The 13,665-nt window shown below is 51.1% G+C and overlaps 1 protein-coding gene across 4 annotated transcripts in view; it reads right to left on the bottom strand.

Moving 5' to 3' along the window:
- Window positions 1–13,665, bottom strand: part of TBC1D15 (TBC1 domain family member 15) — a 608,606-nt gene that overhangs the window by 85,098 nt on the left and 509,843 nt on the right. For all 4 annotated transcript variants that reach the window (XM_086918096.1, XM_086918103.1, XM_086918101.1 and 1 more), the window contains one exon: window positions 9,763–9,879. In XM_086918096.1, the coding sequence (XP_086774222.1) occupies window positions 9,763–9,879 (117 nt within the window). The remainder of the gene's footprint in view (window positions 1–9,762; window positions 9,880–13,665) is intronic.

The raw sequence follows: 13,665 nt of genomic DNA, 5'->3' as shown, positions 1-13,665 counted from the left end.
GGAAGCTTGTTTCCTTCCCAGTAAAAGAATTGGCTTGGTAGTTTGGTCTGCCCTGTTCCCATGATGCACTGGGCCAGGGACAGACTAATTTGCATGTAGCCAGGTTCTGAGCTCGGATGGTGCAGTGAGCTAAAAAACGGTGATGGATCAAGCCCTGATCTGTTGACTGGGTACGAGTGTTCTGCTTAATTCAGATACTCTGTCCATCACCACCCCCTTTTCTGCAGGGGTGGGGAATTCATATCTCCCGACGCCCGAGACATGTAGATTTCCTACAAGGGCAAGAGGTTTTAATTTCTGTTTTGTCCGAAGGACAAGTAGAAAGTCCTAAAGTAATTTGATACACAGCTGTCGAACTCTGTTGTTCACATCCAGTTAATAAGTCGCTCAGAGCAGTTTATTAGCACTGAAAGGACGAATGCAAAAGCTGGGGGTTGCACTTTCACTTTCCCCTGAGCAGAAGAACATGATGGAGCGAAGGTCAAAGTTGCAGCTACCTCCGACCCCAGCATGTACATCCACAGCAGTATCAGGCTCACGTGTGGCTTGAGGGCCCCCTCCTGGTCCTTGCATTTACTTTGTGCCTGAGACAAACATAGAGCTTCTGCAGCTCAAGTACACCCGCAGCACTGGCATGTAAGAGACTGCCTTTTCTGCCTCTTGGCCCCCGCTCTGACTTGAACTTTTGATCCCTGCCTTTCATTCTGTGCTTCACCCTTGGGGCTCTTACGGCCCCAAGATTCCTCTACATCCTCACCTCCAGGAACTACTGTAAAGCACCTTGTTTTCCCTTCTCATGAAGCTCGTGCCCCCCCCCCCTTTGTATTTCCTATACACCTTATGTTTTACCCGGTGCCTATACCTGCTAACCCCCCTCCGCCACCATATCGGACAGCCCTGACCCCCTTCTCTTGGCCTCTCGTATCTTGCGTGTACATTACATCTCCTTACTTTCCCCATGGGGCTTTCATGCAGGCCTCAGGCCCACACCTATTTCTGTACGTGCACTTCGTCTCACTTTTTGCCTTCTCCAGGGTGCACCGTAAACACACAGTTGTAGCAGCTACTGCAGCTGTGAGGTTCTTGATAGGCGTCTTTCATCTGCAGGTTCACAGACAAAGGCTAATTAATGTGAAAGGGTGGGTGAGTGGGTTAAAGGGTGGATGGATAGATGCAAGGATTGATGTAAGAATGGGTGAGTGAAAGGATAGAACGATTAACGCATGGGTAAATGAATGGATGGGGTGAACGAGGATGGATGAGTGAAAGGATGGATGGCTGAATGAAATGGTGGATTGACGACTGAAAGAAAGAAGATGGATGGGTGGATGGTTGGGTGGGTGGATGGATGATGGGTGGATAGGTGGGTGGATGGAGAATAGGTGAATAGGTGTGTGGATGGATGGATAAGTGGGTGGATGGAGGATGAGTGGATAGGTGGGCGGGTGGAGGATAGGTGGATAGGTGAGTGGATGGATGGATAAGTGGGTGGCTCGTGGAAAGGTTTCTGGATGGGTAAGCGGATGGATGGATGGATAGATTGATGGGTGGATAGTGGAGTGAAAAGGCTGATGAGTGAAAGGGTAGATGGAGGGGGTTGAAAGGGTGGATGGATGAGCAAAAGGACAGATTGATGGTGGGATGGCTGAAAGGGAGGCTGGATATATGAGTTGAAAGGAGGATGGATGGGGTGAAAGGATGGATGGATGGATGAGTGAAAGAATGGATGGAAGATGAGTGCAACTGTGGATGGATATCTGAGTTAAAAAGAGGATGATGGGGTTAAAGCGTGGATGTATGATAGGGTTGGAGAAGGGTGTCACCAACCCCCCCATTGTAGCAGCTACAGTGGGGGTGCAGCCCTTAATGTGCCTCTTCGGTCTACAACTCAGCAGACAAAGGCTGATGAGTAATGTGAAAGAGCAGGTGATTGAGTGAAAGGATGGATGGATGTGTGGGTGAAAGGGTGGTTGGATGAGTGAGTGTAAGTGTGTCTGGCTCGATGGATGGATGAATGAATGAGTGAAAGGATAGGTTCATGGATGGATGAGTGACAGGTATGGTGGATGGACGACTGATGTGATGAAGGAAAGAGTGGATGCATGGGTTATAGGGTGGATGGATTAGTGAGAGAAAAGATGGATGAGTGGAAGGATGAATGGATGGGTGGGCGGAAGGATGGATACATGGATGGATGAATAAAAAGGAGGGTGGATGGAAGGAGTGGAAGGGTGGTGGATGGGTGAGAAACAGGATGGGTGGGTGGCTGCAATAGATGGATGTATAGGTTTGGAGATGGTTGGGTAGGTTTAAATATGGGTGGGCGGATGGTTGGATGGAAAAACAATGATGAAAGGCTATTGGATGAAAGAATGAATGGATGACAATGTAAAGGTAAAATGGTAGAAATCAGTGGGCGAATGAAAAGATGAATGGGTAGATGCTTGGATGGGAAAGACGAGAGCTTTTCTAGAGAGGGTTGCAATGGCTTTCTTCACTTGCTTGGTAGCATAAGAACTTTGGTTCAAAGTGGGGTGTATTTTAATTTTCTGCTCATGCACTTGGCCTGCACTATGCTCCTTACTCTATCTCGGCTTATCAGGTGAGCGTGGTGCTGTTTGCCAGCACGTTCTTCCTAGACAGCCAACTGTTTTTGTTCTCAAAAAGCCCACATTGCCACAGTAGTTCCTGGAACTGAACAAAACTACTTTTTGTGCAGATATGCTTCTTGTAAAAGAGCAGAATGCTGTTACACACAGTGAAGTCAGCCGATAGATAAGATAGCATTTTATTTCAAACAAAAGTTTTTGGTTAAAGCTCAATTGTTAAAGAAAGCCACAAAAGTGCACAATGATGGATGTCCTTGCATTAATGCAGATTTAAATCTTTCATGAATTCACACGAATTTCCTTAAGTAGGCCAGGAAATCATACTCTAGGAAATATTTGTGAATTGCACTTTCGCATGAGCTATGAATGTGTAGTTTTGCCTCTGCGAAAATCTGTTGAATGTTTACAAGTTCACTTTTCTTCTAACCACATTTTTCCCAGCCCTCAAAGAAATGTTACTACTGTCAGGAGTACATTTCCAACCCTTCTCAGTATTGGAAAGGATTAAAGAGAGCTGATGAAAGCCCTCAAAATATGCGCGTTAGTAGGTTTGCATAGACTCAAAAGAGCATTCTAACCCTGTAAATATTGCTTACTGCTACCTCCAAACCCAACATGTAGACTTGCAGAAAGGATGCAAAATAAGGGATTTGCTAGTATTCAAATCCGTCTATACTATGAGCCTGACATAACCAGAGTGGCAATTGCCAAAGCTCTTTTATGACGAGACTGCTGCCATTATTTGACAGTGCACTATATGGCACTAAAGGGACAAGTGGTTTTGTTAAAGGACAAGGAGATTTATGAAGCTACTTGTCCCATGGACAACTAGATATTTTATTAAATTCCACACCCCTGTTTCTGAATCGTTTTGTCCACCACAAGCGTGGAAGGGTATGCTCAGACATGAGTCCCTTGCTCATTGCACCATCAGGATTCAAGCAAGCCGACCCGAAGACGGCTGTAATGCCAGAAACCGGTCCCCGGAAGCTTGTTTCCTTCCCAGTAAAAGAATTGGCTTGGTAGTTTGGTCTGCCCTGTTCCCATGATGCACTGGGCCAGGGACAGACTAATTTGCATGTAGCCAGGTTCTGAGCTGGTATGGTGCAGTGAGCTAAAAAACGGTGATGGATCTAGCCCTGATCTGTTGACTGGGTACGAGTGTTCTGCTTAATTCAGATACTCTGTCCATCACCACCCCCTTTTCTGAATCGTTTTGTCCACCATAAGCGTGGAAGGGTATGCTCAGACATGAGTCCCTTGCTCATTGCACCATCAGGATTCAAGCATGCCGGGCCGAAGACGGCTGTAATGCCAGAAACCGGTCCCCGGAAGCTTGTTTCCTTCCCAGTAAAAGAATTGGCTTGGTAGTTTGGTCTGCCCTGTTCCCATGATGCACTGGGCCAGGGACAGACTAATTTGCATGTAACCAGGTTCTGAGCTGGGATGGTGCAGTGAGCTAAAAAACGGTGATGGATCAAGCCCTGATCTGTTGACTGGGTACGAGTGTTCTGCTTAATTCAGGTACTCTGTCCATCACCACCCCCTTTTCTGAATCACGTTCCTATTTACAGGCGGTCCTGTAGCGGGCCTGGACCAGGTGCCCAAAAGAACGTCAGTTAAGGCCTCATTAAACGGCAGCAGAGGCTCAGCCGAGCTTGACTGCAGTTTAAGGACCTCAGTGAGGAGGTTAGTCCTCACGACCGCGACGGGGAGGTCAAGGGCCAAGGCCTTGGCCGCCCGCGTCAACACCACTAATTTCTAATTTAAAACATTTCTAGAGCGCAGCGTACACCTTGCGGTTTCTTGGCGCTAGGGGTTCAGCAACTGAGGGAAAAAGACCAGAAAAAAAAAGATACGAGGAGATTTTAAGAGAGTTTAAGTGGGAAAGGCCTGGCTGAAGAGGAACGTTTTCAGATCTCTACGAAAGGGGAGATACTGGGTGGCAGAGCGGAGGTGGTCAGGGAGTGAGTTCCAGAATGTTGGAGCCAGGGTGGAGAAGTTGGACCCGCCCCACTTTTTACGTGTGAAGCGAGGGATCTGAAGAAGGGACTTGGAGGAAGACCGAAGTTCTCTTGCAGGTACATAAGGATTGATTAATGAAGAGATGAAAGCGGGGGCAGTGCCCTGGCGGGCCTGGAAGACCATGCAGCCAATCTTAAAAAGGGAACGTTCTTTTACAGGGAGCCAGTGAAGCTCCCTGAGAAGGGGGGTGGAATGGTGATAACGAGGGAGGCCGTACACCAGCCGGGCCGCCTGGTTTTGGATAGTCAGGAGTCTACGCAAGCTGTACGCGGGGATGCCATGGTAGAGAGCGTTTGCGTAGTCCAGTCGCGATATCACCAGTGCGGCCATGATAATCTTGAGTGCCTGGGGGGATAAGAAGCGGGAGACAGTGCGGATAGTGCGGAGAGTGAGGAAGCAGGAGGAGACCACAGAACTAATTTGTGAATGGAGAGTGAGCTGGTTGTTTATTTTGACACCCAGTGTTTTGACCGTGGTAGAGGGGGACGGTGCGGGACCAAGAGAGGGGGGCCAGAAAAGAGAGTTCCAGGGGCTGGATGAACCACCAGTGAGAACCAGCTCGGTTTTATCCGGGTTCAGCTTAAGGTGGTTGTGGTTCATCCAGTCCCTGATGAATGTCATAGTTGACTGGAAATTAGAGACAGAGAGAGGAGAAGGGGACAGATCAAAGATGAGCTGGAGGTCGTCCGCGTAATTATAAACGGTGACCTCCAGCTGCTGGAGTGCGAAGATGAGAGGAAAGATATAAAGATTGAAAAGTAAGGGGGAGAGAGAGGATCCCTGGGGAACACCGCAGGTGACAGGGAGAGGAGTGGCCGTGAAGTCGCCTAGCCGGACCGCCTGAGTGCGGTCCCTCAGAAAGGAGGAGAGCCAAACCAGAGCTGATCCCCCGATGCCGGCCGCCTTGACACGGGTAAGTAAGATGGTATGGTCCACCGTGTCAAAGGCGGCGGAGAGATCAAGGAGGACCAGTGCCTGGTGTTTGTTCTCATCCATGCCCTTTCTGAGTTTGTCTAAGACTGAGACCACGACTGATTCGGTCGAATGCCTGGGACGGAACCCGGCTTGGCGGGATGCCAGCCCCCCATTTGCCTCAACATGTGCACTGAGTGCCGCGGTGACGTGGCGTTCCATCACCTTGCCCAGAAAGGGTAACAGGGAGATGGGGCGGTAGTTGGCCGAGATGGAAGGGTCCGCTCCAGGTTTTTTCAGGATGGGCACTATGGTAGCTGCCTTTAGCGCAGGGGTCACTACGCCCTGTGCCAGGGAGCTGTTGAGGAAGGCAATGGGGGGGTCAGGGCAGCCGGAGTAAATTTGCTGCAGTACTCGTGCCGGGCAGACGTCCGCGGGAGACCCCGACTTCACTTTGGGGAGTATCTCCAGAAAAGAGTCCTGAGTGAGGGTGGGAATGGAGGTAAGAAGGCATTGGACGGAAGGGGGGGGAGGGATCGACGAAGGCAGACGAAGGTGGTGGGATGTTGGTCTTGATGGTAGCAATTTTGTCTAAGAAGTAGGTGTTAAGTTGGTCGCAGAGAGGCTGGGAGGGAGGGATTTGGGGCGAGGTTCGGTCTGAGAATGCCAGGTCATTCACTATGCCGAAGATTTCCCTGGGTTTGTTTTCTGCAGAAGTTATTTTTGACGAAAAGTAGGTGGTTTTTGCAGCAAGGATTGCTGTTTTGTATTTGGCCAGTGATGATAAAAAGTGGGTTTTTGATAAGGGACAGTCATTTTTCCTCCATTGCCTCTCCGCCCGTCGGGCGCTCAGTTTGAGATCTTTTAGGTGGTCATTGAACCATCTATTGGAGTCCTTTGGTCGGCGGATGGAAATGCGGCGTAGGGGCGCCACTGAGTCGCAGCCTCCAGCCAGCCAGGTGTTGATGGCCTTGGCTTGAGAGGCAGATGATAAGCCAGCAAGAGTGGGGGTGGAGTTGTGGAGCAGGGAGGTCAAGGAGGGATAATCCAGTCTATTCCAATTCCGCGCCCAGGTGTTTTTGGCGTGCAGAGTTTTGGGCATCAGATCACGGAGAATGGAGAAGGAGATGAGGGCATGGTCGGACCGTGGGCACGGCGAGACAGCAGCCGAGGCCACAGGGAGGTTGAGGGACCAGACCTGGTCCAGTGTGTGCCCATGGGAGTGAGTGGGGACGGATATGTGTGACACGAAGTTGAGGGACGAAAGGCAATCTGTGAATTCTTTTGAGGCTGAGCACTCATGTTGGTCTGAGGGCCAGTAATTGAAGTCCCCTAGCACCAAGACCGAATGATGCACCCCTCCTCCGTAGGCACGTTAGGAGGTGAGACAAAACCAGTGTCTGGCGAAGTGTCCAGACCACTGGCATCCCCAAGACCTGTCCAGTCCTCCTGGGACTGACACTCACGTGTCAGAGGGTCCTCAGACCCCTCCCAAAACTCCTCATCACCCATCCCCAGATAATCAGGGTTGTCAAATTACGGGGCCAGTTCATTGAAGTAAAACTCCCCAAGAGGCGTCGAGAGCACCGCCCAGCGGCGCCGCTCCGGCGCCGGAACCGGGTCGAGGGAGGTATCGGGGACGGCGCCGCCTGAGGTCGGCGCCGGAGGTGACACCTGCAGGACTGGCGCCGGTAAGGTCGTCAGGTCGACCGGCGACGATCCGGATCCAGAAGCGGATCCAGTGAGGCCCTGCAACGCCGGGCCCGAAGGCGCCAGCGGCGTCGGGGCCAAAGCACCCACCGGCGTCTGGGCGGAAGCACCCGACCCGCTAGGGTTCCCAGACGGGTCGAATGCACCACGGAGCCCGCCGGAGGAGCGAGGGACCTCATGGCCATGAGGAAGCACTCAATCTCCTCCTGCCGTCGCTTGCTGCCCAGGGACCGGAGGGTATGGGGCAGGTCGCGACGCCCGCAACTCCGACGGAGCTGCGTGGGCTGTGTCACCCTGAACCCCCGGCCGCATCGCGCGAGCGTCGGGGGGAGTCGGAAGAGCGATGACTTCTCTTCGACTTCTTGTGCTTACCTGACGACTTCGATCCAGAGGAGTGATGTCGACTCCCGGAGCTATGATGGCTCCGCCCATGCGACCGGTCCTTCGACCTCCGTCCGGACCGGGACCTCTCAGCGCGGGGCCGACTGCCGGAGCTCGAGCCGCTTGCGGGACTGCTCCCGCCTAGCTTTCGATGTTAAGGCCCGACAGTCGGAGCAGGTCTTGTAGTCCTGATGGACAACGAGACAGTGGAGGCACCGTCGGTGAGGGTCGGTGACCGACATCAGCCGGTCGCAGTCCTCACGAAGTTTAAAACCTGGCATTCCTACCGGCACCGTTCGGAGTCGAAGACTTGAAGAATGATCAAAAAGATCGCAAAAAAGTTTAGTCAAAAAGTGACTAATGTACCACTTTTTCCTGATCTGCGCTGCTGGCGCGGAAATGATTTCTTATAGGAAAGTTCTAAAAAAAAGACCTGGCTCTCTAAGGCATAACTTTAGTAAATTTCTATTTTTAATTATTCAGCACTTTTCACCTCATGGCTGCAGGATGCTGGTTGATAAGAGTCTAGACGCCTTAGGGTATTAGTTGTGCTATATAAATAAATAAAAATAAATATCCATGTGGTGCTGTAACAACATCACAAAACTAAAACTGTCACTCAAAAACATTTGTGACCAATGAAGGAGCAAGACAAAAAGAGTTATTTCTCTAAGGAAAGACAAACAATCATTTGCACTGCAATAAGTCTCGCATTACTGATAGTTTGAGGTATTGGCATTGCAAATAATAATGCAACGCCAATAGCTCATACTTGGTAATGCAAGACCTAGTGCATTGCAAATGCTTGCGTAGTGAGCCAGGAACCAGCATTGTATGTCTCAGTGCAGTACCACAAGCTGCTCCTAGAGATCCCTAGTGAGCAAGGCACCATCATTGTATGTCTCTGTGTTGTACTGCAAGTTGCTCCTAGAGGCCCATAAACAGCAAGGTACCAGCACGGCATGTCTCGGTGCAGTACCGCAAGCTGCTCCTGGAGGTCCCTAGTGACCAAGGCACCAGCATTGCGGAACTCGTTTGGTCACATATGGTACTGCACCCTGCAGAAGATATGGTAAATCCACCCTACCCATAATACATTGCATGCAAGACAGTACTACGAGTACATTCAAATAACTATGTCAATATATACAATTAGCAGCTTTCAAATGTGACAAAAGAATTATTACATTAATATCAGATTAGCTTGTACTCTGTGTGGAACTGAGGAAGGGAAATTTATAGACTGTCTCATGTGTGAGATGTTCTAGTGAGCGAAGTAACCACTGCCGCCTAGGTTAGGACCAAGTGCGTGTCTTACCTGAAGCCTTTTAAGAAAATAGTGCCTTGATGCTGTAAATAAAACCTAGGGAGTAACAACACATGTAACAGGGGGTGTTCTCATGGGAGGTCACAAGAAAAGACAGGGAGGTTCTAAGGAGGGACTACTAGGCCTATTAACCAATGAAAAGTCACCATTTACAAAGGACAGGGACATGAACCAATTAAAAAGATGGGCAGAAAGTGGGCAGAGCTTTATGCACATATCTTGAATACAGCATGTCTGGAAGAGACAGCCCAAGCCCTGCCTAGGCGAGACCTATAAATGGAAGCCAAATGAAACAATAATTATATGACAAAATGTTGCTCAAAATGAGTAGAAATAAACACTTTAGAGATGGGAGGTTGGTGGATCTTTAATAAACATTTACAAGTACAACAGATTAATAATCACAGAGGCAAAGGTCTGTCCAGACAGACAGAAAGGCGCCAAATAGGAGAGACCCGGTTGGTACTTATGTCATCAGATTGTAAGAAACGGGGGATCACACCTTTTTCCCAATATGAGAGGAAAGGGGCAAGAGAAGGGGTGAACACAACTCATTTAGCTTATTAAGTGATGGATACAGTAATGAAGAAAGAGCAAACCGGAGAGGGCTGTGTAATATGCACCATCTACTGCACTCGTCTCTCGTCAGTGCTCACAGGAGTAACATCTGCAACTCTGTGTTAGTGTGTGCTCTTATTAACATCTTTGATTGCTTATGTTCGAGGGGAAATTAAAGGGATCAATTGCATGACACCTGAGGTCATTATAAAGCAAGTAAAAACATACAATAGTGTATACCTTTAGGATTTCATTGAAGCCATAGTTCTGATCCATTATATTGGGTTTTTCAGATTCCAGGATAGCACAACAAATAAGAAGGTGAAAGTTTTTGCAAGGCAAGCCCGTCCACATTACCTGCTCAAAATAATTCAAAGGATAAACAATTACAACCACACTGTAAACTGTATATATCAACCAGATCGTACTGTTACAATTACATGAATGTCATATTTTAGAAAAGTATAGAATTTATTTCACATTTTAGGAAGAAATGCATTCCTGACCCTGGCCTTTTTGGAGAAGAAATGAGGATGATGCATCATCTTTGCAAGCACATATCTTTCAAGTAGGAGCGAGAGCAAGTGGGGTGTATCGCACAAGTTACTTAACTTCGGTAACAATATATCTGTATAAAACAGTAGTTCGTAATAGATTCCTTACCTTAGAATAACCCCAGGCGTCAGACTGGATCCGGAAACTTTTGCGTAGCAGTACCCTTGTGCGTCGGTAGGCGTCGTCTGCAGCTCCGCGTCCGTCGTCGGCGTGGTGGGCGCCAGGATGATGTCGCCGGAGTACTTAGGAGTGCGCGCTGACGTCAGTTCTTATACATAGATTTTTTCGCACCAGATACGCAGAGCCATGATAAAAACCAACACTGGTGCCATGAAACTAGGGCCCTGAAAGGGGGATGACCTTAACCCTAGATATCGGTTCGCGGAACGGGGAGGATGGGTGGGGCGGTAAGGAATCTAATACTAACTACTGTTTCTTACAGATATATCGTTACCGAAGGTAAGTAACTTGTGCATCTGAAAGAAACAGGTTAGTATTAGATTCCTTACCTTAGAATAGATACCCCAGCAATACCAACCCCGGTGGTGGGTCTGCGAACCAATGATCACACCAGAAAGTCCTGGAGAACGGAACGGCAAAGAAGCCATCTCTCCGGACTTGGCTGTCCAGACAGTAGTGTCTTGCGAACATGTGCAGCGAGTCCCACGTAGCTGCCTGACAGATGTCCTACAAGGGGACTCTCCGTCCCAGGGTAGTAGTAGCTGCCGTTGCCCTTGTGGAATGAGCACAAAACCCCACAGGAGGCTCCTTTTGAGCCAAAGAGTAACACGCCTTGATGCACAAGACGACCCATCGAGAAATGGTGAGTTTGTGCACCGCCCGACCCTTCTTAGCGCCCACGTAACCAACAAAGAGTTGGTCATCCACCCGGAACTGGCGTCTGCGATCCAGATAGAAGGAGAGCGCACGTTTTGGGTCCAGACGGTGGAGCCTCTCTTCCTCTTTCGAGGGATGTTGAGGCGGAAAGAAGGTGGGCAAAGTGATGGACTGCCCGATGTGGAAGGCTGTGGCTACCTTGGGCAGGAAAGAGGGTCGCGTCTGCAACACAACTTTGTCCGGATGGATGAAAGAAAAGGAGGCTCAGAAGAAAGGGCCTGGATCTCACTCACTCTCCTGGCAGAGGTGATGGCAACCAGGAAAGCAGTCTTCAGAGTAAGGAGGCGAAGAGGACAGTTATGAAGTGGCTCAAAGGGAGCGCAGATCAGAAAAGTTAGAACAAGGTTCAAGTCCCACTGAGACATCACGAAAGGAACTGGAGAGTGCCCAGAGCAGAGCCCTGCTCGGCAAGAGAAAGAAGAAAGAGGAGAATCTCTGAAACAGGGGCAGAAAGGGGATCCACAGCCTTTGCTGTGCACCATGCCACACATTTGTTCCACCTGCAGGCGTATACCGATTTTGTGGAGGGACTCCTGGCTGCCAGAATGACATTACAGACTTCAGGAGGCAAGTCAAATGGCCTCAACTTTCGCTGCTCAATCTTCACGTATGTAAGTGGAGACTGGACAGGTTCGGGTGGAGGACTGTCCCCTGCTGCTGCGACAGAAGGTCCTCCCGAAGGGGCAGACGAATCGGGGGATCGACAGACATGCTGAGTAGCTCGGGATACCAGAACCTCCGTGCCCAGTCCGGAGCCACAAGGATGACTTGGGCCCGGTCGCGCCTGATCTTCTTCAGCACTCTGGGTAGAAGTGGTATAGGCAGAAAGGCGTACAACAGACTGCAACTCCACTCGCGACGAAAAGCGTCTCCGAGCGAGTGCCGCCTTGGAAATTCCAACGCGCAGAACTGATGACATGCGCATTCTCTTCTGTGGCAAATAGATCTAACCAAGGATCTCCCCACTGCTGAAAGAGGCCTTGCGCCACGTCCGAATTCAGACGCCATTCGTGATCTATCATGCACCGACAGCCGAGTTCGTCCGCCCTGGCGTTCAGGGAACCTTCCAGGTGTTGAACCACCAGGGTCACGCCTTGATGTTCCAGCAACTGCCAGAGGTGCAGAGCCTCCTGGCATAGGGTCCACGACCCCATCCCGCCCGGTTTGTTGCAGTACCACATGGCGGTGGTGTTGTCAGTGAACACCTGCACTACACTCCCCCGGACAGAGCGGAGGAAGCCTTCAGTGCAAGCCGGATCGCCCGCAGCTCCGGAAGGTTGATATGGAGCCGGGACTCCACCGGAGTCCAGAGGCCTCTGATCTCCGCCTCTCCCATGTGGCCTCCCCAGCCCTGGAGGGACGCGTCCGTCACAACTACGTGCTCCGGATGCGGTAGGGAGAGGGATCTGCCGCTGACCCAATCGCGGTCCGTGAGCCACGACTGCAACTGTCTTGCAGTGCCCTCCGAAATCAAGACATGGTCGGACAAGTTGACCTGATGCTGGGCCCACTGAAATTTTAGCTCCCACTGCAGAGCCCGCATCCGCCACCTGGCGTGATGCACCAGAAGGATGCAGGAGGCCATCAGCCCCAGGAGCCGCAGCGTCAACCGGACTGAGAATCGGGATAACGGTTGAAAGATCGGAATCAGAGCCTGAATATCCCGAACCCGGTGTTCGGGAGGATAAACCCGAAACTGCGCTGAGTCTAGAACCGCTCGGACGAAGAGGGGCTTCTGAGAGGGACACAGGTGTGACTTCGGCACATTGATGGAGAACCCCAGCAGGTGCAGGAGGTCGGCCGTAGTCTGGAGATGGCTGACGACTGTCTGGGGCGAGCCCGCCTTCAACAACCAGTCGTCGAGGTAGGGGGAAGACTGAAACCCCTAATCTACGCAGATGAGCTGCGACCACCGCCATCACTTTCGTGAACACCCGTGGGGCGCTGGTAAGACTGAAGGGGAGCACAGTAAACTGAAAGTGCTCGTGGCCTACCGTGAACCGCAGGTAGCGCCGGTGTGACGGCAGGACGGGGAAGTGGAAATAAGTGTCCTGCAAGTCCAACGCTTCCATCCAGTCTCCCGGGTCCAGGGCAGCTAAGACCTGAGCCAGTGTCCGCATCTTGAACCTCTCCTTGACGTTCCGCAGGTCCAAGATAGGGCGTAGGCCCCCTTTGTCCTTCTTGGGAACCAGAAAATAGTGGGAGTAACAACCACACCCTACTTCCGGCCCAAGAACGCGCTTGATGGCCCCGTTGGCCAAGAGGGCCGTAACTTCCACTCGCAGAAGATTCAAGTGATCTCCCGACACGTGGTGGAACTGCGGTGGCATGGCTGGAGGGGTCGCCTTGAAGGGGAGGGAGTAGCCCCTTCGGACGATTTGCAGCACCCACCTGTCCGATGTGATGTTGCGCCAGTGGAGGAGGTGATGGCGAACCCTGCCCCCCACTGGCGTCACGTGGGCCTGAAAGTTTGGACTAGGAGGGCTTTGAGGCGGATGCTGCGGGGGGATGTGGACTGGCCTGGCCGCTGTCCCCGGGCACCATCACGGCGGTTACCACGTCACCACCGAGCTGGATGTTAGTCCGTGGACCGTGGCTGGCAGGACGTGTGGGGGCACCCCTTCCTTGGCCACGAAAGGAGCGAAAGGCAGCAGGTTGCTGGCGCGGGCCTACAGGCCCAAGTACTTGGCC

Source organism: Lissotriton vulgaris, chromosome 1_1 (assembly GCF_964263255.1).
Source record: "Lissotriton vulgaris chromosome 1_1, aLisVul1.2, whole genome shotgun sequence".
NCBI classification, from domain to species: Eukaryota; Metazoa; Chordata; class Amphibia; order Caudata; family Salamandridae; genus Lissotriton; species Lissotriton vulgaris.
This window is presented reverse-complemented; position numbering and strand designations above follow the sequence as displayed.